Raw genomic sequence first — 19,822 nt, 5'->3', positions numbered from 1 at the left:
GAGAACCTTTATTTCCAACTGAACACCTCACGCAGCTCCCAGCTGGCTGCTGTTACACAACAGCATCCTTTGAATCGCTTTAAGCATTACCCAATAAATAAATAAAGAAAGAAACAGGAAAAGAAACGATATGAAGGAAATAATGCTTGCTGTTGTTATTTTAAAGCTCTAACGTCTTTTAACACCGGATGAAAGCACGCGGTGATCTCAACTCTCCCGGCCAAGGAGGCTCCTGACAGCCCGGCGGTGCGCACCCCCCGAGCCGGGCCGGGAGCGGAGCGGCCGGGAGCCCCTCGTGGAAGGAGGCGGCCGAGCGGCGTCGGCGGGCGGAGGCTCCTCGGAGCGGCCGGGCCGCGGGGAGCAGCGCGGCGCCCTCAGCCCCGCCGTCACCGAGGACGGCCGCTACCGCGGGGCGGAGCGCGCGGGCTCACCGGCCCAACCGCCCGCGGCACCCGCAGGGCCCGACGCGACACCCGCCATCCCGCCCGGCACGAAGGCCGCGGCCACCGGCCCGACGCGGCCCGCCCGTCTCCCCGTTACCTGCCCGTCGTCCTGCTGGGTCGCCGCCGTTGCCACCCCGGCCCCTGCGCTCGGCCCCGCGCACCCCGCGGCGGCCGCGATTGCGATGGCGGGCACACAGTTTGCGCGTCAGCACGTTGCGGCCGCGTCACAAAGCGCGAGGAGCGGGAGGAGGAGGAGGAGGAGGAGGAGGAGGGCGGGAGGCGGGAGGCGGGGCGGCGTCAGGCCCGGCGCTCGGCCTCCCGGGAAACGCAGTTCGCGCTGAGGTCACACGTCTGCGCATGCGTCCGTCCGTCGGAGCTGCCGAAGAGCATCCTGGGAGTTGTAGTTCCCGGCCCGTCGCGGCCCTCAGCGCGGCCTGCCGCTCGCACGGCGCTGTCCGCAGGCCGGCGGTCGGGCCGCCTCGCTCTGATAGCGGATATCGGCGGCTGCGGCCGGGCGTCGCCTTGCTAGGCGGGCCCTGCGGCGGTGATAGCGGGACGCAGCGCTTGAAGCACTGCAGTATTGAAGGGAGCTTATAAGCACGAGGGGAAGCAGCCTCTAACATGGTCTGATAGTGACAAGAGCAAACGGCTTTAAGCCACGAGAGGTTGGTTCCGGTCGCACGGATAATGACGTCACCGCGCCGGAAGCGCCGCAAGAGAGGAGCGGAAGGAGCCAGCGGAGCTGAGAAGGCAGCGCTTTATTCGGCCGCCGCGGGTCGGCGTCGTGCCGCGGCCTCACACCGCCGTGCCCCGGGCCTTGCTCATCCTGGACAGCTTCCACACGCTGGCGAGGTCGAAGGCCGCCCGCAAGGCCTCGACGACGTTGGCCGCCAGCTCCTGCTTGTTGCCGTTGCAGCTGATCTCCTTCCGCAGCGCCGCCAGCTCCTGCTCCATCAGCGCCGCCCGCTCGCTGAAGCCGCGCTGCAGCATCTCGCTGTGCTCCCGCAGCGTCGCGTCCAGCGCCCGGCTCAGCTCCCGCTGCGCGTCCGCCGCCTCCTCCCGCATCTTGGCCTCCAGCGCCTGCAGGCTCTGCGCGTGGCTGCCGCGCTCGTCCTCCAGCAGCGCCTGCAGCTGCTGCTCTCGCTCCGCCGCCGCCTTTTGCTGCTGCTCCAGGAGCTGCGCCTGCTGCTTCTGGTCTGGGGACGAAGGGACGGCGTGAGGGAGAAAGCCCAGCCTCCCGCTTCTGGTTAAAGAATGGGCCGTGCGGATGGGGTGAGGGGACACGGGGAGGGGATGTGCTGAGGGGAGGAAAAAGGGACGATTTGTGGTGTCCCCCGGGCACGATGCAGCACCCCAAGAGATGAGGGGGCTCTGTGAGATGTCCTCGGACAGAATGGGACTCCTCAAGAGATGGGGCCATCGTGAGATGTCCCTGAAGGGATACGAGCATTCCCAAAGTACATGGGGATGCCACAAGGTGGCCCCATGGACCATGGAAACGCTGTGAGATTCCCCTTGTCGCTGGAGGACACAGGGATGGGTGAGGAGGGGAGGAGAGAAGGGACAGCACTGGGATGGGCCACTCACCCTCCAGCTGCTTTTCGACCTCGCTCAGTGCGTTGTCTGCCTTCAGCACTGCCTCCGCCTCTGCCCGGCGCTCTGCCAGGAACTCATCCAGCACCTCCTCGGCCTGTGTGTCCACACATGATTGAGATTCAGCCCCCACCTCCTCCTACTTGATCTTCTACCCAGAGCTGCCCTCACCTTGGGGCCCTTGTCCTCTGCTTGCCGGTAGCCCTCCAGCAGCCGCTGCCGCTCGGCCTCATAGGCGCGGTAGCCACCGGGCTGTGCGTAGGTCCCATGGGCCAGGTTGGTATCCAGTGCCCGCACCAGCTCAGCCAGCAGCGCCTTGCAGCGCCGCCGTGATGCTGCATCATTCTCCTCCTGCAGGCGGCTGTACTCCATGCTGATCTGTTCCTGGGGGTCAGGATGGGGTCAGGGTCATGAAGCTGATCGGGAGAGTGCTGGTGGGAGCACAGACACAGAGGCAGCATTGGGGGGAAGTGAGGTTAAGGTCATGGGGATGGAGAGCATTGAGGGAATGAGGACAAGGTCATGACAAGGGCAGCCTCGTAGGGATGGGGACTGGGCTGTGTGGACAGGTTAGAGACAAGATGCCGGGGGATGGGAAGTGCTGTGGCAATGGTGACAAGGCCATGGGAACAGGGACAGCATTGTAGGGATAGGAGCAGGGCCTGAGGACAGGGACGGTGCTGTGGCACCAAGGGGGATGGCCAAGCACCATGAGGCGCCGCTGGTGCTCCTGGTCACGATCCCGGAAGCTGCGACGCCGGAAGACGTCGAGTGCCTCACTCAGATGCTCCGCATGCCAGGTCGAGAGCTGTGCAGGCTCTGTGGGCTGTTGCAGCTCCCGCATGCCCCTGGCATAGGCCTCCAGCGCTGCCGCCACCGCAGCTGCGTTCTCGTTGGCCATCATCACTTCTGCTGCTCCCTCCAGGCAGGGCAGACGCCCGCTGTTGATGGCCTCCAGGTAGCTGCGCAGCAGCATGCACAGGGCTGTGGGGGAATGGCACAGTGACACCTCCCTCACCGTTGGCACCTTGCTGCTGTGTGCCGCTATTGTCCCCTGTTGTCACCGTGTTTTATTTGCCCCATTGTCACTGTCATCACCACATCGTTGCCTTGTGTCACGCCAGTGCTATTGTTGCTCAACTGTCACCCTGTTGTACACAATGTTACCATTGCCCAGAGTTGCCATTGTCATCCTGTATTCACTCTGTTCTGTTCCACCATTGTCACCCTGCTGTGCTGTGTTGCCATCACAACTGTCCCCTTCTTGTCCTCTGCATCACCATCATCACTCCATGTCCCCTTCTCCTCCCTTCCACCCTCCCCTTACCTCTCCCTGTCAGTGCTCCGCCGTCAGGCAGCGTCTTGGGCCAGGCGGAGCTCAGCACGTAGTCACAGAACTTGGCTGCCTGTTGGAGGAAACGTGGGGCCAAGGCGTCCTCGGGCAGCTCCTCCATGAGCCTCTGCTCCCCTGTGCCCAGCGGCGAAGGCAGCACGAAGCACTTCCGCGTGGGGAAATAGTTGCGGAGGCACAGCCGCGTGGCGTTGTAGTTCTGCACCTTGCGGCTGTGCCCTGTGGAAGGCAGGCAGGCAGGCAGGCAGCTGTTGGTGCTGCCGCTCCTTAGTGCCACCCTAATGACCCCAATGGGGCCGGCACTCACCGTGCTTGAGTTCCAGCGCCTGCTCCAGGTACTCGTCCTCGCTGATGGGCCGCTCGCCCAGGCGCAGCTCCAGCGTGAAGTCACGCACCACCCACACGAAGCCGGGGAAGAAGCGCACGAACTCGCAGTCCTCAGCATCATCTTCTCTCCCAACGCTGTCGTCGCCATCCTTGTCCCCGTCCCGCACGCGGATCAGCTCCGACAGCTGCGTCACCAGCCTGGCCCTGCTCAGGAGCACAACGCTCCCCAAATCCTGCGCCCCCTCCAGAACTCCTGTGTACCCCCCAGATATTTCTGCCCTCCTCTGTATGTTGTGTCCCCACCCCCCACACTGCCCATCTACACCCTGAATATTGCGCTCCCTCTTACACCCTGAATCACCCTTAAATCCTGCTGTTTCACCTTAAGTCTGGTGCCCCCTCCAACTGCCACAGCTACCTGAATCTTCAGTAAATGCCCCGTTTTACTCCGAGTCCCTCATTGCCCTAAATGCTACAACTTCCCGACTGGTGCTGTTTGATCTCAAATGCCACAGTTTCAGCCAAAATCTCAGGTTGCACAACTTTTTCCTGCCCCAGACCTGTTCCATCCCAACTCTCGCATTGCCCAGTTCCTCCAGTTTTCCCCCAAATCCCAGTTCCAGCATTGCCAACATCCCTCAGTCTCCCACAAGTCCCGCTTTGCCCACGTCATGCAGGTTTTCTTATATACCCTGTAGCCTCAAACCAGATCCCCCAGCCTCAACCCAGCCTCACATTTCTGCAGTCCCACAGCTACAGCTCATTTCCTGTGTCACCCACATCCTCCATAGCCCCAGATCACCGAGTTTCCCCCCAACCTGCCCCATCCACCCAACCCCTGCAGGATACTCGAGGTGCTCCAGTGCCTTCTGGTCGATGGTGCCCTTGCTGTTGTACACCAGGGTGCTGGACAACAGCAGTGCCAGTGTGAAGATCCAGGCGTCATTGTGGCTGTCACCCTGTGCCCACAGCTGGGTTAGGGGTGTTCAGGAGGACTCTGGGGAGAGATGTGGGCCAGCCTTCCCCCCCGGCACCCACCTTGTTGGGGTCTTCCAGCCCCTCGGTGTCCAGCAGCACCAAGGTCACTCCCGGCCGGCGCGGGTGGGGCAGGCACCACATCCAGATGCCCTTGGTCTCTGCCCGTACGGTGGGGCCCAGCGGGAAGCCTGCAGGTGGCGATCCATCAGAAACGCCCCCTAGAATACCCCAAGACGCCCCCCAAACAAATGGACGGGGCTTCCCCCTCAGCTCACCAACGCGCTTCTGTGCCAGCTGGTTCATCAGGAAGGACTTCCCGGTGCGGTAGGGCCCGGCGATGGCCACCACCACCAGGGGCTGGGTCACCTCCTGCAGCACTGCCAGCGCCGCGGGGTCGAGGGACAGCACGCCGTCCTCGTTGGTCACCAGGCAGAGCGGAGCCGGCATCGGAGGCACCGGAGCGTCCATGGCTGTGCTGCTGACTGGCTTTGCGACGCTGGAACCGAAAGAGAAAGCAAACCCGGACCCCGCCCCCTGCTGTTTGTTTTGCGTTCCTGTAACAGCCCTCATTTCCCCGAAATCACAGCGCCTCAGCAAGCGGCCCGGACTTCTTGTAGGGTCAGCTGGCACAGGTGCAGCCCGTCACTGCTGTTTGGAGACAACACTCATCCTGTTATCAACCACTCTGGGCAGCAACAGCTCCAGCGTGTCAGGGCGTGGTGTTGGTACTGCAGCAGAGTACCGTGGTGCAGCCACAGTGCACTGGTATCATCACAGGGCACATCCATGGCACAGCCACGCAGTGCTGGTACCACCACACGGTGCTATGGTACAGCCACAGGTGCTGGCTTGCTGCTGGTGATGGCTGCCTCGTATCTCTGTGCCAGGCACACCAGTGCTGCAGGAGGTGACGGTCACCCACATGCATGTGTGTAAAGTTGTGCATGGTGATACCACGCTGCACCACCAGCACTGCGGGGCTGTGAGGCAGTTTGCTGTCATTGTGCACCAGGCAGAGTAGGGCTGGGATCAGGGACACCAGAGCCTTCACGGCCATGGTGCTGCCAGAACCAAAAAGGAAAGCACACCCAGCTCCTGCTGCTGCTTCCTTTGTTGTATCCAAACCGATCTCAGTGCTGCCCCAAAATGACAACAACTGGAAAGTGTCATAGAATTTATTGCATAGACAGCTGGCAGGGCACAGAGGTACACATCACTGTCCTTATTGCTGTCCTCATCACTCTCCTCCTATTCACTGTCTGACAAAATGAGATCAACCAGTTTGACCGCGGTTTCTGCACACGTGCGGCACCATGAGGAGATCTCCGCTGCCATCTTCTCCTTCTGCATCTGCTCAGTCATTTGCTGCATTGCCATCGACATGTGTTTGAAGCCCTCTTCCATCAGTGCCTTGTACTCCTGTGGGATAAGGAGCGGGGTTGGGGGTTGCTGCCCCCATAGAATGACACAGTGCAGCCACAGTGCACCAGCACCACCTCCGAGCAGCTTAATGCAGACACAGTGTGCTGGTGCCATCACATAACACATCCATGGTACGTGCACAACATGCAGCACCACCACACACCTTCCCAGTACAGACACACAGCACCATGGTGGAGACACAAAGTGCTGGTACCACCACACAACCCCACAATGTGCCATAGCAAAATGAGCCAAGAATTTGTAAAAGAATGACAGGACAGACCAACCCCCAAGGCAAAGTCCTCCAAAAAGGAGATGGCTCCAGTGGCTGCAGGATACGGCAAAAACTCTTAAGGATGCTGATTGTGATCAAGGAAGAAGAATGACAGAGGTAACAAATAGAAGGGCCCTGCCCCAGCCAGGAGGGGGAAATGGGCAATAGAATTTATTGGACTGTATGGATTCAATAGCATGGCACAGCAGAACCACAGCAACACGAGGCACTGGGGGCGATAGGGAGTTGTATTAAGGATCCCTAGGGGTAGCGATGGGCATTTGGAACAGCTGCTGCAGACACAAACAACGTTAAGCAGCTGTCTGTCATGCCTGGCCTGTCAGAAAATCTACTGTGGGGTTCCAACAGGTAAAAGAGCAGCAGGTAGAGATTGCAGCAAAAATGGTGCACCAACGGCAGTACTGCACCAACAGCATCAAAGGCAGGGACGGCTGCTGGGGAACAGGCTACATCATATCTTCAGTTTGCTGAAAAGTTTGCCTGCCAGACCAGGCAGCAATGATCCAAAAATGCTAAAGACAATATTCAGAGCTGCGCTTGTCCAGTTGCCCACCTCCATGTTCTTCTTCTGCAGCTCTGTCATCTTCTCCTGCATGGCTGCCGCCTCACGCCTGAAGCCCTCCCGCATCAGTGCTTCATACTCCTGTGGACAGGGAGCAGTGTTGGTAGCAGCAGACAATGCCATGGCACAGCCACAGTGTGCTGTTACCACCACACAGCTCCTCCACGGTACACTACGCCATGATACACAGCAGCATCACAGCGCTCACCTTCTTGTGGTGCTCCATCACTTGCTGCTGCTCATTCAGCCACTCCTGCTTCTCCTCTTTCAGCCGCTGCTCCAGCTGACGCATGTGCTCCTGCATGCTGTGCTGCAGCTCCTCCTGCTTTGCTTCTGCTGCCTTCCGTGCTGCCTCTGCCTCGGCCGCTGCTGCCTCCTTCTGCTTCTCCATGAGCTCCAGCTGTGCCTCAGTGACCTTCAGCACCTGTTCCAGCCCCTCGCGCTCCCGCAGGAACACGTTCAGCACCGCCTCCGCCTGACCGTAGGACCATGAGGCACAGCTCCATCGCACCCGGTGCCACCCCACCCCACTCCCCCACACCCCACTTACCCTGACACCCTTATCAGGCCTCTGCTTGTACTCCTCCAGCACGCGGTTTAGGTCCTCCTTGAACAGCTGAGCACCACCAGGTGCCACGTAGTCCCCCTTCTGCAGGCGGAGCTCCACGTCCCTCCACAGCTCCTGCAGCACCGCGTGGCACCGCTGCTCCGACGCCTCCTCGTTGCGCCGGCGGAACTCCTCCTTGGCCGCCTCCAGCTTGTGCTGCACCAAAGATCAGTGCTCAAGTGGACAGCCCGACCCCCAGAACCTCACAGTGTGACGGCAACTCACCACCAGCTCTGAGTGGTACTTGTGATCATGGTCGGCAAAGGCACGGGACAGGAAGAGCGCAATGGCGCGTTGCTCGCAGTCCTGATGCACGGCCACCAGCTCTTCGTATGAGGCCGTGGGCAGCACCAGGCGCTGCTCCATGCCCTTCTGGTACTCAGCCACCGCCGCCTGCACCGCCGCGCTGTTCTCAGCCCGTGCCAGCGCTGTCACTGCACTCTCCACGCAGGGCACAGCACCGCTGCTGATGGCCGCCATGTATTTCTCCGCCAGGCACGCCAGCGCTGTGAGAGGTGATGGCCGTCCGCATGTGTCACTGCCACGTGTGTCCCCCTGTCACCTGCACGCATCCCCCGCACGCCACCCATCCTCACACTGCTGCCACTCACCGCTGCCCGTCACCTGGCGCCCACCCAGCAGCACCTTCACCGGCGCCTCCTCCCAGATGTACCGGCAGAAGGCGTCCACCTTTTTCCTGAAGCCCGGCTGCAGCTCTTCCTCCCGCAGCTCCTCCAGCCTACACAGATCAGCGCCGGCTGCCGGCCACTCCATCGTGAACAGCTTGCGGCGCGGGAAGAAGTTGCGCAGGCAGCGCCGCAGCTCGTTGCGCTCGTTGGTCTTCTGCCCATCCCCTGCATTGGCACCATGAGCACGGAGCCACCGACTGCAGATGCACACAGGGATAACGGGGACACACGCTGGTGGCCATACCCGTCTGCAGTCGCAGCACTTCCTCCAGGTACTCGTCCTCACTCATGGTCATTTCACCGTCCCGCAGCTGCAGCGTGAAGTCACGCACGGTCCAGACGAAGACAGGGAAGACACGGACATAGTTGGAAGCTGGGTCCTTGTCCTCCTCCCGCACTCGGATGTGCTTTGTCAGCTCTGTTACCAGCCTGTGGGACCCACGTCCCCCTGTCAGTGTTGTCACTGTGGTACCACTGTCGCACCGTTACCTCCCTCCCAGCCATCCCCATACCGCAGCTGCTCCAGTGCCCGCTGGTCAATGGTGCCCATGCTGTTGTACACCAGGGTGCTGGAGAGCAGCAGTGCCAGCGTGAAGATCCAGGTGTCGCTGTGGTCGTCATCCTGCACACAGATCTGGTTACTGGGGGCTCCACTTCTACAGGGTGTCTGAGACCCCCCCTCCGCTGCACCCACCTTGTTGGGGTCTCCCAGCCCCTCGGTGTCCAGCAGCACCAAGGCCACTCCCGGCCGGTGCGGGTGTGGCAGGCACCACATCCAGATGCCCTTGGTCTCCGCATGCACCGTGGGGCCCAGCGGGAAGCCTGTGTGCAGTGAGCTATCAGAAACCGCACAAAACACCCCCCAGAATGCATGGGGTTTCCCCCTCAGCTCACCAACGCGCTTCTGTGCCAGCTGGTTCATCAGGAAGGACTTCCCGGTGCGGTACAGCCCGGCGATGGCCACCACCACCACGGGCTGGGTGACACCGCGCAGCACTGCCAGCGCCGTGGGGTCGAGGGACAGCACGCCGTCCTTGTTGGTCACCAGGCAGAGCGGGGCCGGCATCGGAGGCACCGGAGCGTCCATGGCTGTGCTGCTGACTGCTGTGATCACCGACTGGAAACAGCAATTTATAGTAAAGCTGCCCGCCTTTCCCACCACGTCCCACTTCCTGCTGACCTTTGTTTGCCTTTTTTTTCCCTTTCACTTTCCCGGAATACCACCCGATTCCCTGAACTCAGTGTGACTCAGCCATATCAGTGGACTCCCAGCAGCGACTGCTGGTGGGTGAAATTGCTCCAGTGTGCTGCTGCAGTTTGCTGACAGAGCCTGACACCTGAATGGCCACTCTGGGCTGGGACGGCACAAGCAGGGTGCCCATGCCTCCCATGGTTGCTGGATGCAGTGCTTCTCCTCCTGCAGCCACTCCATTTACAGCTGCGGCACCATTGCCTCATGCCTGAAGCCCCTCGCTCCTGTGGGACATGGAGCAGAGCAGGTAATGCCTCACAGTGCTGTGGTGCAGCCACAACGCCCTGACAGCAGTGCACAGCAGCTCCACGGTACAGACACAATGTACCAGTACCACCACACATCAGCACCACAGTACTGCGTGACTCTAACACCACACAACACCCACTGCCCACCTCACGACACTGTCATGGTGCAGCCATGTTGCACCTGTACCACCACAGGACACCTCTGCTGTACAGCCACAATGCGCCAGCCCCACAGCACTGTACCTGCAATGCAGCAGCCAAAATATGCCTGTAACACCGTACAATCACACACCACCACAGCACAGACACGGCGAGCCTGCAGCACTGCACAGCATCACTGTGCTGTCCAAGCACAGCAATATATATTGTAAATCTGTGTCCCCCTCCCCTGTCCCACCCCACATCCTGCTGCTCTTTGCCTCTTTTTCTTCCTTTTCAGAGAACTCCTCCTTTACCCGAACTCAGTGTGCCCGTGCCATAGCAGTGGTTTCATTGCAGGGAGTGCTGGTGGGGGAATGAGCTCCAGCGTGTTGCAGCAGTTTGCTGACAGTGCCTGACACCTTCGGTATGGCAGGATGCTGCAGATTATGGCTACCATGCCATACTGATCTCAATGCTGCCCCAAAATGACAACAACTGGAAAGTGTCATAGAATTTATTGCATAGACAGCTGGCAGGGCACAGAGGTACACATCACTGTCCTTATTGCTGTCCTCATCACTCTCCTACTATTCACTGTCTGATGAAAAGAGATCAATCAGTTTGACAGCGGTTTCCGCACACGTGCGGCACCATGAGGAGATCTCCACTGCCAACTTCTCCTTCTGCATCTGCTCAGTCATTTGCTGCATTGCCATCGACATGTGTTTGAAGCCCTCTTCCATCAGTGCCTTGTTCTCCTGTGGGATAAGGAGCGGGGTTGGGGGTTGCTGCCCCCACAGAATGACACAGTGCAGCCACAGGGCACCAGCACCACCTCCGAGCAGCTTAATGCAGACACAGTGTGCTGGTACCACCACATAACACGTCCATGGTACGTGCACAACATGCAGCACCACCACACACCTTCCTAGTACAGACACACAGCACCATGGTGGAGACACAAAGTGCTGGTACCACCACACAACCCCACAATGTGCCATAGCAAAATGAGCCAAGAATTTGTAAAAGAATGACAGGACAGACCAACCCCCAAGGCAAAGTCCTCCAAAAAGGAGATGGCTCCAGTGGCTGCAGGATACGGCAAAAACTCTTAAGGATGCTGATTGTGATCAAGGAAGAAGAATGACAGAGGTAACAAATAGAAGGGCCCTGCCCCAGCCAGGAGGGGGAAATGGGCAATAGAATTTATTGGACTGTATGGATTCAATAGCATGGCACAGCAGAACCACAGCAACACGAGGCACTGGGGGCGATAGGGAGTTGTATTAAGGATCCCTAGGGGTAGCGATGGGCATTTGAAACAGCTGCTGCAGACACAAACAACGTTAAGCAGCTGTCTGTCATGCCTGGCCTGTCAGAAAATCTACTGTGGTGTTGCTATGGGTAAAAGAGCAGCAGGTAGCGATTGCAGCAAAAATGGTGCACAGACGGCAGTACTGCACCAACAGCATCAAAGGCAGGGATGGCTGCTGGGGACAGTTTGCTGTCTTCATATCTTCAGTTTGCTGAAAAGTTTGCCTGCCAGACCAGGCAGAAATAATCCAAAAATGCTAGAGACAATATTCAGAGCTGTGCTTGTCCAGTTGCGCACCTCCATGTTCTTCTGCAGCTCTGTGATCTTCTCCTGCATGGCTGCCGCCTCACGCCAGAAGCCCTCCCGCATCAATGCTTCATGCTCCTGTGGACAGGGAGCAGTGTTGGTAGCAGCAGACAATGCCACGGCACAGCCACAGTGTGCTGTTACCACCACACAGCTCCTCCACGGTACACTACGCCATGATACACAGCAGCATCACAGCGCTCACCTTCTTGTGGTGCTCCATCACTTGCTGCTGCTCCTTCAGCCACTCCTGCTTCTCCTCTTTCAGCCGCTGCTCCAGCTGACGCACGTGCTCCTGCATGCTGTGCTGCAGCTCCTCCTGCTTTGCTTCTGCTGCCTTCCGTGCTGCCTCTGCCTCGGCCGCTGCTGCCTCCTTCTGCTTCTCCATGAGCTCCAGCTGTGCCTCAGTGACCTTCAGCACCTGTTCCAGCCCCTCGCGCTCCCGCAGGAACACGTTCAGCACCGCCTCCGCCTGACCGTAGGACCATGAGGCACAGCTCCATCGCACCCGGTGCCACCCCACCCCACTCCCCCACACCCCACTTACCCTGACACCCTTATCAGGCCTCTGCTTGTACTCCTCCAGCACGCGGTTTAGGTCCTCCTTAAACAGCCGAGCACCACCAGGTGCCACGTAGTCCCCCTTCTGCAGGCGGAGCTCCACGTTCCTCCACAGCTCCTGCAGCACCGCGTGGCACCGCTGCTCCGACGCCTCCTCGTTGCGCCGGCGGAACTCCTCCTTGGCCGCCTCCAGCTTGTGCTGCACCAAAGATCAGTGCTCAAGTGGACAGCCCGACCCCCAGAACCTCACAGTGTGACGGCAACTCACCACCAGCTCTGAGTGGTACTTGTGATCATGGTCGGCAAAGGCACGGGACAGGAAGAGGGCAATGGCGCGTTGCTCGCAGTCCTGATGCACGGCCACCAGCTCTTCGTATGAGGCCGTGGGCAGCACCAGGCGCTGCTCCATGCCCTTCTGGTACTCAGCCACCGCCGCCTGCACCGCTGCGCTGTTCTCAGCCCGTGCCAGAGCTGTCACTGCACTCTCCACGCAGGGCACAGCACCGCTGCTGATGGCCGCCATGTATTTCTCCGCCAGGCACGCCAGCGCTGTGAGAGGTGATGGCCGTCCTCATGTGTCACTGCCACGCGTGTCCCCCTGTCACCTGCACGCATCCCCCGCACGCCACCCATCCTCACGCTGCTGCCACTCACCGCTGCCCGTCACCTGGCGCCCACCCAGCAGCACCTTCACCGGCGCCTCCTCCCAGATGTACCGGCAGAAGGCGTCCACCTTTTTCCTGAAGCCCGGCTGCAGCTCGTCCTCCCGCAGCTTCTCCAGCCTACACAGATCAGCGTCAGCTGCCGGCCGCTCCATCGTGAACAGCTTGCGGCGTGGGAAGAAGTTGCGCAGGCAGCGCCGCAGCTCGTTGCGCTCCTTGGTCTTCTGCCCATCCCCTGCATTGGCACCATGAGCACGGAGCCACCGACTGCGGATGCACACAGGGATAACGGGGACACACGCTGGTGGCCATACCCGTCTGCAGTCGCAGCACTTCCTCCAGGTACTCGTCCTCACTCATGGCCGTTTCACCGTCCCGCAGCTGCAGCGTGAAGTCACGCACGGTCCAGACGAAGACAGGGAAGACACGGACATAGTTGGAAGCTGGGTCCTTGTCCTCCTCCCGCACTCGGATGTCCTTTGTCAGCTCTGTTACCAGCCTGTGGGACCCACGTCTCCCTGTCAGTATTGTCACTGTGGTACCACTGTCGCACCATTACCTCCCTCCCAGCCATCCCCATACCGCAGCTGCTCCAGTGCCCGCTGGTCAATGATGCCCATGCTGTTGTACACCAGGGTGCTGGAGAGCAGCAGTGCCAGTGTGAAGATCCAGGTGTCGCTGTGGTCATCATTCTGCACACAAATCTGGTTACTGGGGGCTCCACTTCTACAGGGTGTCTGAGACCCCCCCTCCGCTGCACCCACCTTGTTGGGGTCTCCCAGCCCCTCGGTGTCCAGCAGCACCAAGGTCACTCCCGGCCGGCGCGGGTGTGGCAGGCACCACATCCAGATGCCCTTGGTCTCCGCATGCACCGTGGGGCCCAGCGGGAAGCCTGTGTGCAGTGAGCTATCAGAAACCGCACAAAACACCCCCCAGAATGCATGGGGTTTCCCCCTCAGCTCACCAACGCGCTTCTGTGCCAGCTGGTTCATCAGGAAGGACTTCCCGGTGCGGTACAGCCCGGCGATGGCCACCACCACCACGGGCTGGGTGACACCGCGCAGCACTGCCAGCGCCGTGGGGTCGAGGGACAGCACGCCGTCCTTGTTGGTCACCAGGCAGAGCGGGGCCGGCATCGGAGGCACCGGAGCGTCCATGGCTGTGCTGCTGACTGCTGTGATCACCGACTGGAAACAGCAATTTATAGTAAAGCTGCCCCCCTTCCCCGCCCCGTCCCACTTCCTGCTGACCTTTGTTTGCCTTTTTTTTCCCTTTCACTTTCCCGGAATACCACCCGATTCCCTGAACTCAGTGTGACTCAGCCATATCAGTGGACTCCCAGCAGCGACTGCTGGTGGGTGAAATCGCTCCAGTGTGCTGCTGCAGTTTGCTGACAGAGCCTGACACCTGAATGGCCACTCTGGGCTGGGACGGCACAAGCAGGGTGCCCATGCCTCCCATGGTTGCTGGATGCAGTGCTTCTCCTCCTGCAACCACTCCATCTACAGCTGCGGCACCATTGCCTCATGCCTGAAGCCCCTCGCTCCTGTGGGACATGGAGCAGAGCAGGTAATGCCTCACAGTGCTGTGGTGCAGCCACAACGCCCTGACAGCAGTGCACAGCAGCTCCACAGTACAGACACAATGTACCAGTACCACCACACATCAACACCATGGTACTGTGTGACTCTAACACCACACAACACCCACTGCCCACCTCACGACACTGTCATGGTGCAGCCATGTTGCACCTGTACCACCACAGGACACCTCTGCTGTACGGCCACAATGCGCCAGCCCCACAGCACTGTACCTGCAATGCAGCAGCCAAAATGTGCCTGTACCACCGTACAATCACACACCACCACAGCACAGCCACGGCGAGCCTGCAGCACTGCACAGCATCACTGTGCTGTCCAAGCACGGCAATATATATTGTAAATCTGTGCCCCCCTCCCCCGTCCCACCCCACATCCTGCTGCTCTTTGTCTCTTTTTCTTCCTTTCCAGAGCACTCCTCCTTTACCAGAACTCAGTATGCCCGTGCCATAGCAGTGGTTTCATTGCAGGGAGTGCTGGTGGGGGAATGAGCTCCAGCGTGCTGCAGCAGTTTGCTGACAGTGCCTGACACCTTCGGTATGGCAAGATGCTGCAGATTATGGCTACCATGCCATACTGATCTCAATGCTGCCCCAAAATGACAACAACTGGAAAGTGTCATAGAATTTATTGCATAGACAGCTGGCAGGGCACAGAGGTACACATCACTGTCCTTATTGCTGTCCTCATCACTCTCCTCCTATTCACTGTCTGACGAAACAAGATCAATCAGTTTGACCGCGGTTTCCGCACACGTGCGGCACCATGAGAAGATCTCCACTGCCAACTTCTCCTCCTGCATCTGCTCAGTCATTTGCTGCATTGCCATCGACATGTGTTTGAAGCCCTCTTCCATCAGTGCCTTGTTCTCCTGTGGGATAAGGAGCGGGGTTGGGGCTTGCTGCCCCCACAGAATGACACAGTGCAGCCACAGTGCACCAGCACCACCTCCGAGCAGCTTAATGCAGACACAGTGTGCTGGTGCCATCACAGAACACGTCCATGGTACGTGCACAACATGCAGCACCACCACACACCTTCCCAGTACAGACACACAGCACCATGGTGGAGACACAAAGTGCTGGTACCACCACACAACCCCACAATGTGCCATAGCAAAATGAGCCAAGAATTTGTAAAAGAATGACAGGACAGACCAACCCCCAAGGCAAAGTCCTCCAAAAAGGAGATGGCTCCAGTGGCTGCAGGATACGGCAAAAACTCTTAAGGATGCTGATTGTGATCAAGGAAGAAGAATGACAGAGGTAACAAATAGAAGGGCCCTGCCCCAGCCAGGAGGGGGAAACGGGCAATAGAATTTATTGGACTGTATGGATTCAATAGCATGGCACAGCAGAACCACAGCAACACGAGGCACTGGGGGCGATAGGGAGTTGTATTAAGGATCCCTAGGGGTAGCGATGGGCATTTGGAACAGCTGCTGCAGACACAAACAACGTTAAGCAGCTGTCTGTCATGCCTGGCCTGTCAGAAAATCTACTGTGGTGTTGCTATGAGTAAAAGAGCAGCAGGTAGCGATTGCAGCAAAAATGGTGCACAGACGGCAGTACTGCACCAACAGCATCAAAGGCAGGGATGGCTGCTGGGGACAGTTTGCTGTCTTCATATCTTCAGTTTGCTGAAAAGTTTGCCTGCCAGACCAGGCAGAAATAATCCAAAAATGCTAGAGACAATATTCAGAGCTGTGCTTGTCCAGTTGCCCACCTCCATGTTCTTCTTCTGCAGCTCTGTGATCTTCTCCTGCATGGCTGCCGCCTCACGCCTGAAGCCCTCCCGCATCAGTGCTTCATACTCCTGTGGACAGGGAGCAGTGTTGGTAGCAGCAGACAATGCCACGGCACAGCCACAGTGTGCTGTTACCACCACACAGCTCCTCCACGGTACACTACGCCATGATACACAGCAGCATCACAGCGCTCACCTTCTTGTGGTGCTCCATCACTTGCTGCTGCTCCTTCAGCCACTCCTGCTTCTCCTCTTTCAGCCGCTGCTCCAGCTGACGCACGTGCTCCTGCATGCTGTGCTGCAGCTCCTCCTGCTTTGCTTCTGCTGCCTTCCGTGCTGCCTCTGCCTCGGCCGCTGCTGCCTCCTTCTGCTTCTCCATGAGCTCCAGCTGTGCCTCAGTGACCTTCAGCACCTGTTCCAGCCCCTCGCGCTCCCGCAGGAACACGTTCAGCACCGCCTCCGCCTGACCGTAGGACCATGAGGCACAGCTCCATCGCACCCGGTGCCACCCCACCCCACTCCCCCACACCCCACTTACCCTGACACCCTTATCAGGCCTCTGCTTGTACTCCTCCAGCACGCGGTTTAGGTCCTCCTTGAACAGCCGAGCACCACCAGGTGCCATGTAGTCCCCCGTCTGCAGGCGGAGCTCCATGTTCCTCCACAGCTCCTTCAGCACCGCGTGGCACCGCTGCTCCGACGCCTCCTCGTTGCGCCGGCGGAACTCCTCCTTGGCCACCTCCAGCTTGTGCTGCACCAAAGATCAGTGCTCAAGTGGACAGCCCGACCCCCAGAACCTCACAGTGTGACGGCAACTCACCACCAGCTCTGAGTGGTACTTGTGATCATGGTCGGCAAAGGCACGGGACAGGAAGAGGGCAATGGCGCGTTGCTCGCAGTCCTGATGCACGGCCACCAGCTCTTCGTATGAGGCCGTGGGCAGCACCAGGCGCTGCTCCATGCCCTTCTGGTACTCAGCCACCGCCGCCTGCACCGCTGCGCTGTTCTCAGCCCGTGCCAGCGCTGTCACTGCACTCTCCACGCAGGGCACAGCACCGCTGCTGATGGCCGCCATGTATTTCTCCGCCAGGCACGCCAGCGCTGTGAGAGGTGATGGCCGTCCTCATGTGTCACTGCCACGCGTGTCCCCCTGTCACCTGCACGCATCCCCCGCACGCCACCCATCCTCACGCTGCTGCCACTCACCGCTGCCCGTCACCTGGCGCCCACCCAGCAGCACCTTCACCGGCGCCTCCTCCCAGATGTACCGGCAGAAGGCGTCCACCTTTTTCCTGAAGCCCGGCTGCAGCTCGTCCTCCCGCAGCTCCTCCAGCCTACACAGATCAGCGCCGGCTGCCGGCCACTCCATCGTGAACAGCTTGCGGCGTGGGAAGAAGTTGCGCAGGCAGCGCCGCAGCTCGTTGCGCTCGTTGGTCTTCTGCCCATCCCCTGCATTGGCACCATGAGCACGGAGCCACCGACTGCAGATGCACACAGGGATAACGGGGACACACGCTGGTGGCCATACCCGTCTGCAGTCGCAGCACTTCCTCCAGGTACTCGTCCTCACTCATGGTCATTTCACCGTCCCGCAGCTGCAGCATGAAGTCACGCACGGTCCAGACGAAGACAGGGAAGACATGGACATAGTTGGAAGCTGGGTCCTTGTCCTCCTCCCGCACTCGGATGTGCTTTGTCAGCTCTGTTACCAGCCTGTGGGACCCACGTCTCCCTGTCAGTGTTGTCACTGTGGTACCACTGTCGCACCATTACCTCCCTCCCAGCCATCCCCATACCGCAGCTGCTCCAGTGCCCGCTGGTCAATGGTGCCCATGCTGTTGTACACCAGGGTGCTGGAGAGCAGCAGTGCCAGCGTGAAGATCCAGGTGTCGCTGTGGTCGTCATCCTGCACACAGATCTGGTTACTGGGGGCTCCACTTCTACAGGGTGTCTGAGACCCCCCCTCCGCTGCACCCACCTTGTTGGGGTCTCCCAGCCCCTCGGTGTCCAGCAGCACCAAGGTCACTCCCGGCCGGCGCGGGTGTGGCAGGCACCACATCCAGATGCCCTTGGTCTCCGCATGCACCGTGGGGCCCAGCGGGAAGCCTGTGTGCAGTGAGCTATCAGAAACCGCACAAAACACCCCCCAGAATGCATGGGGTTTCCCCCTCAGCTCACCAACGCGCTTCTGTGCCAGCTGGTTCATCAGGAAGGACTTCCCGGTGCGGTACAGCCCGGCGATGGCCACCACCACCACGGGCTGGGTGACACCGCGCAGCACTGCCAGCGCCGTGGGGTCGAGGGACAGCACGCCGTCCTTGTTGGTCACCAGGCAGAGCGGAGCCGGCATCGGAGGCACCGGAGCATCCATGGCTGTGCTGCTGACTGCTGTGATCACCGACTGGACACAGCAATTTATAGTAAAGCTGCCCCCCTTCCCCGCCCCGTCCCATTTCCTGCTGTCTTTTGTTTGCCTTTTTTTTCGCTTTCCTCTTGCTTTCCCGGAATACCACCCGATTCCCTGAACTCAGTGTGACTCAGCCATATCAGTGGACTCCCAGCAGCGACTGCTGGTGGGTGAAATCGCTCCAGTGTGCTGCTGCAGTTTGCTGACAGAGCCTGACACCTGAATGGCCACTGTGGGCTGGGACAGCACAAGCAGGGTGCCCATGCCTCCCATGGTTGCTGGATGCAGTGCTTCTCCTCCTGCAGCCACTCCATCTACAGCTGCGGCACCATTGCCTCATGCCTGAAGCCCCTCACTCCTGTGGGACATGGAGCAGAGCAGGTAATGCCTCACAGTGCTGTGGTGCAGCCACAACGCCCTGACAGCAGTGCACAGCAGCTCCACGGTACAGACACAATGTACCAGTACCACCACACATCAGCACCATGGTACTGTGTGACTCTAACACCACACAACACCCACTGCCCACCTCACGACACTGTCATGGTGCAGCCATGTTGCACCTGTACCACCACAGGACACCTCTGCTGTACAGCCACAATGCGCCAGCACCACAGCACTGTACCTGCAACGCAGCAGCCAAAATGTGCCTGTACCACCGTACAATCACACACCACCACAGCACAGACACGGCGAGCCTGCAGCACTGCACAGCATCACTGTGCTGTCCAAGCACGGCAATATATATTGTAAATCTGTGTCCCCCTCCCCCGTCCCACCCCACATCCTGCTGCTCTTTGCCTCTTTTTCTTCCTTTTCCAGAGCACTCCTCCTTTACCAGAACTCAGTGTGCCCGTGCCATAGCAGTGGTTTCATTGCAGGGAGTGCTGGTGGGGGAATGAGCTCCAGCGTGCTGCAGCAGTTTGCTGACAGTGCCTGACACCTTCGGTATGGCAGGATGCTGCAGATTATGGCTACCAAGCTGTGGACTGATGGAGGATCGTGGAATGTGAAGCTGTGAAAGGAGAAATTTTGGACTAGAACCCAGAATGCCAAACAGCCTTTATTCAACTGAGAGCAGCTCTGATGTCTGCCCCTGCTCAGGGCCTTTTGATTGTATGGGCATGAAAGATGTTGCTTTGCTCTGGGGGCGTTAGTAGAACACTGTGGATCCAGGAAGAGACCAGCAGGCTATTTCTCTAGAGAACTGGACCAAGTAAATATAAGGTGGGCGTCACATTGATGAGCATTGGCAGCAGACCTGAGGCACTGTTGGAATGCAGGAGGAAATCCCAGATCCTGGCTCAACCCACAGCCAG

General features: G+C 59.4%; 5 protein-coding genes across 6 annotated transcripts in view; all 5 read right to left on the bottom strand.

Annotated features, from left to right (window-relative positions):
• Window positions 1-721, bottom strand: part of DCAF1 (DDB1 and CUL4 associated factor 1) — a 42,883-nt gene extending 42,162 nt beyond the window's left edge. The window contains exon 1 of the mRNA XM_072347741.1: window positions 541-721. The gene's annotated coding sequence lies outside the window, so the exon portion shown is untranslated. The remainder of the gene's footprint in view (window positions 1-540) is intronic.
• A 239-nt stretch (window positions 722-960) lies between these two features.
• LOC140257959 (guanylate-binding protein 3-like) lies at window positions 961-5,209 on the bottom strand. 2 transcript variants are annotated; one of them, XM_072347744.1, is made up of 9 exons: window positions 4,968-5,209; window positions 4,753-4,880; window positions 4,564-4,673; window positions 3,695-3,912; window positions 3,364-3,606; window positions 2,746-3,020; window positions 2,208-2,420; window positions 2,031-2,133; window positions 1,196-1,639 (listed from the first exon to the last, which is right to left on the bottom strand). In XM_072347744.1, exons 1-9 carry the CDS (start codon window positions 5,158-5,160, stop codon window positions 1,239-1,241), a joined length of 1,884 nt encoding a protein of 627 aa, XP_072203845.1. In that variant the 5' UTR covers window positions 5,161-5,209; the 3' UTR covers window positions 1,196-1,238. The 2 variants fall into 2 exon arrangements, with proteins under 2 accessions (XP_072203844.1, XP_072203845.1); XM_072347743.1 differs by having other exon boundaries at window positions 961-2,133.
• A 731-nt stretch (window positions 5,210-5,940) lies between these two features.
• LOC140257920 (guanylate-binding protein 1-like) lies at window positions 5,941-9,363 on the bottom strand. Its single transcript, XM_072347640.1, has 10 exons — window positions 9,162-9,363; window positions 8,962-9,089; window positions 8,780-8,889; window positions 8,512-8,696; window positions 8,190-8,432; window positions 7,804-8,084; window positions 7,522-7,734; window positions 7,180-7,446; window positions 6,963-7,052; window positions 5,941-6,111 (listed from the first exon to the last, which is right to left on the bottom strand). Exons 1-10 carry the CDS (start codon window positions 9,352-9,354, stop codon window positions 5,941-5,943), a joined length of 1,881 nt encoding a protein of 626 aa, XP_072203741.1. The 5' UTR covers window positions 9,355-9,363.
• A 1,181-nt stretch (window positions 9,364-10,544) lies between these two features.
• LOC140257961 (guanylate-binding protein 1-like) lies at window positions 10,545-13,914 on the bottom strand. The gene is made up of 9 exons (XM_072347745.1): window positions 13,717-13,914; window positions 13,517-13,644; window positions 13,335-13,444; window positions 13,067-13,251; window positions 12,745-12,987; window positions 12,359-12,639; window positions 12,077-12,289; window positions 11,735-12,001; window positions 10,545-11,607 (listed from the first exon to the last, which is right to left on the bottom strand). Exons 1-9 carry the CDS (start codon window positions 13,907-13,909, stop codon window positions 11,419-11,421), a joined length of 1,809 nt encoding a protein of 602 aa, XP_072203846.1. The 5' UTR covers window positions 13,910-13,914; the 3' UTR covers window positions 10,545-11,418.
• Window positions 13,915-14,963: 1,049 nt separating this feature from the next.
• On the bottom strand, window positions 14,964-18,480 carry LOC140257741 (guanylate-binding protein 1-like). The gene is made up of 10 exons (XM_072347285.1): window positions 18,275-18,480; window positions 18,075-18,202; window positions 17,893-18,002; window positions 17,625-17,809; window positions 17,303-17,545; window positions 16,917-17,197; window positions 16,635-16,847; window positions 16,293-16,559; window positions 16,076-16,165; window positions 14,964-15,221 (listed from the first exon to the last, which is right to left on the bottom strand). Exons 1-10 carry the CDS (start codon window positions 18,465-18,467, stop codon window positions 15,051-15,053), a joined length of 1,881 nt encoding a protein of 626 aa, XP_072203386.1. The 5' UTR covers window positions 18,468-18,480; the 3' UTR covers window positions 14,964-15,050.
• Between the last annotated feature and the right edge of the window lie 1,342 nt (window positions 18,481-19,822).

Source organism: Excalfactoria chinensis, chromosome 12, assembly GCF_039878825.1.
Source record: "Excalfactoria chinensis isolate bCotChi1 chromosome 12, bCotChi1.hap2, whole genome shotgun sequence".
NCBI classification, from domain to species: domain Eukaryota; kingdom Metazoa; phylum Chordata; class Aves; order Galliformes; family Phasianidae; genus Excalfactoria; species Excalfactoria chinensis.
The sequence above is the reverse complement of the archived record's forward strand: the minus strand, read 5'-3'. Positions and strand labels throughout refer to the sequence as shown.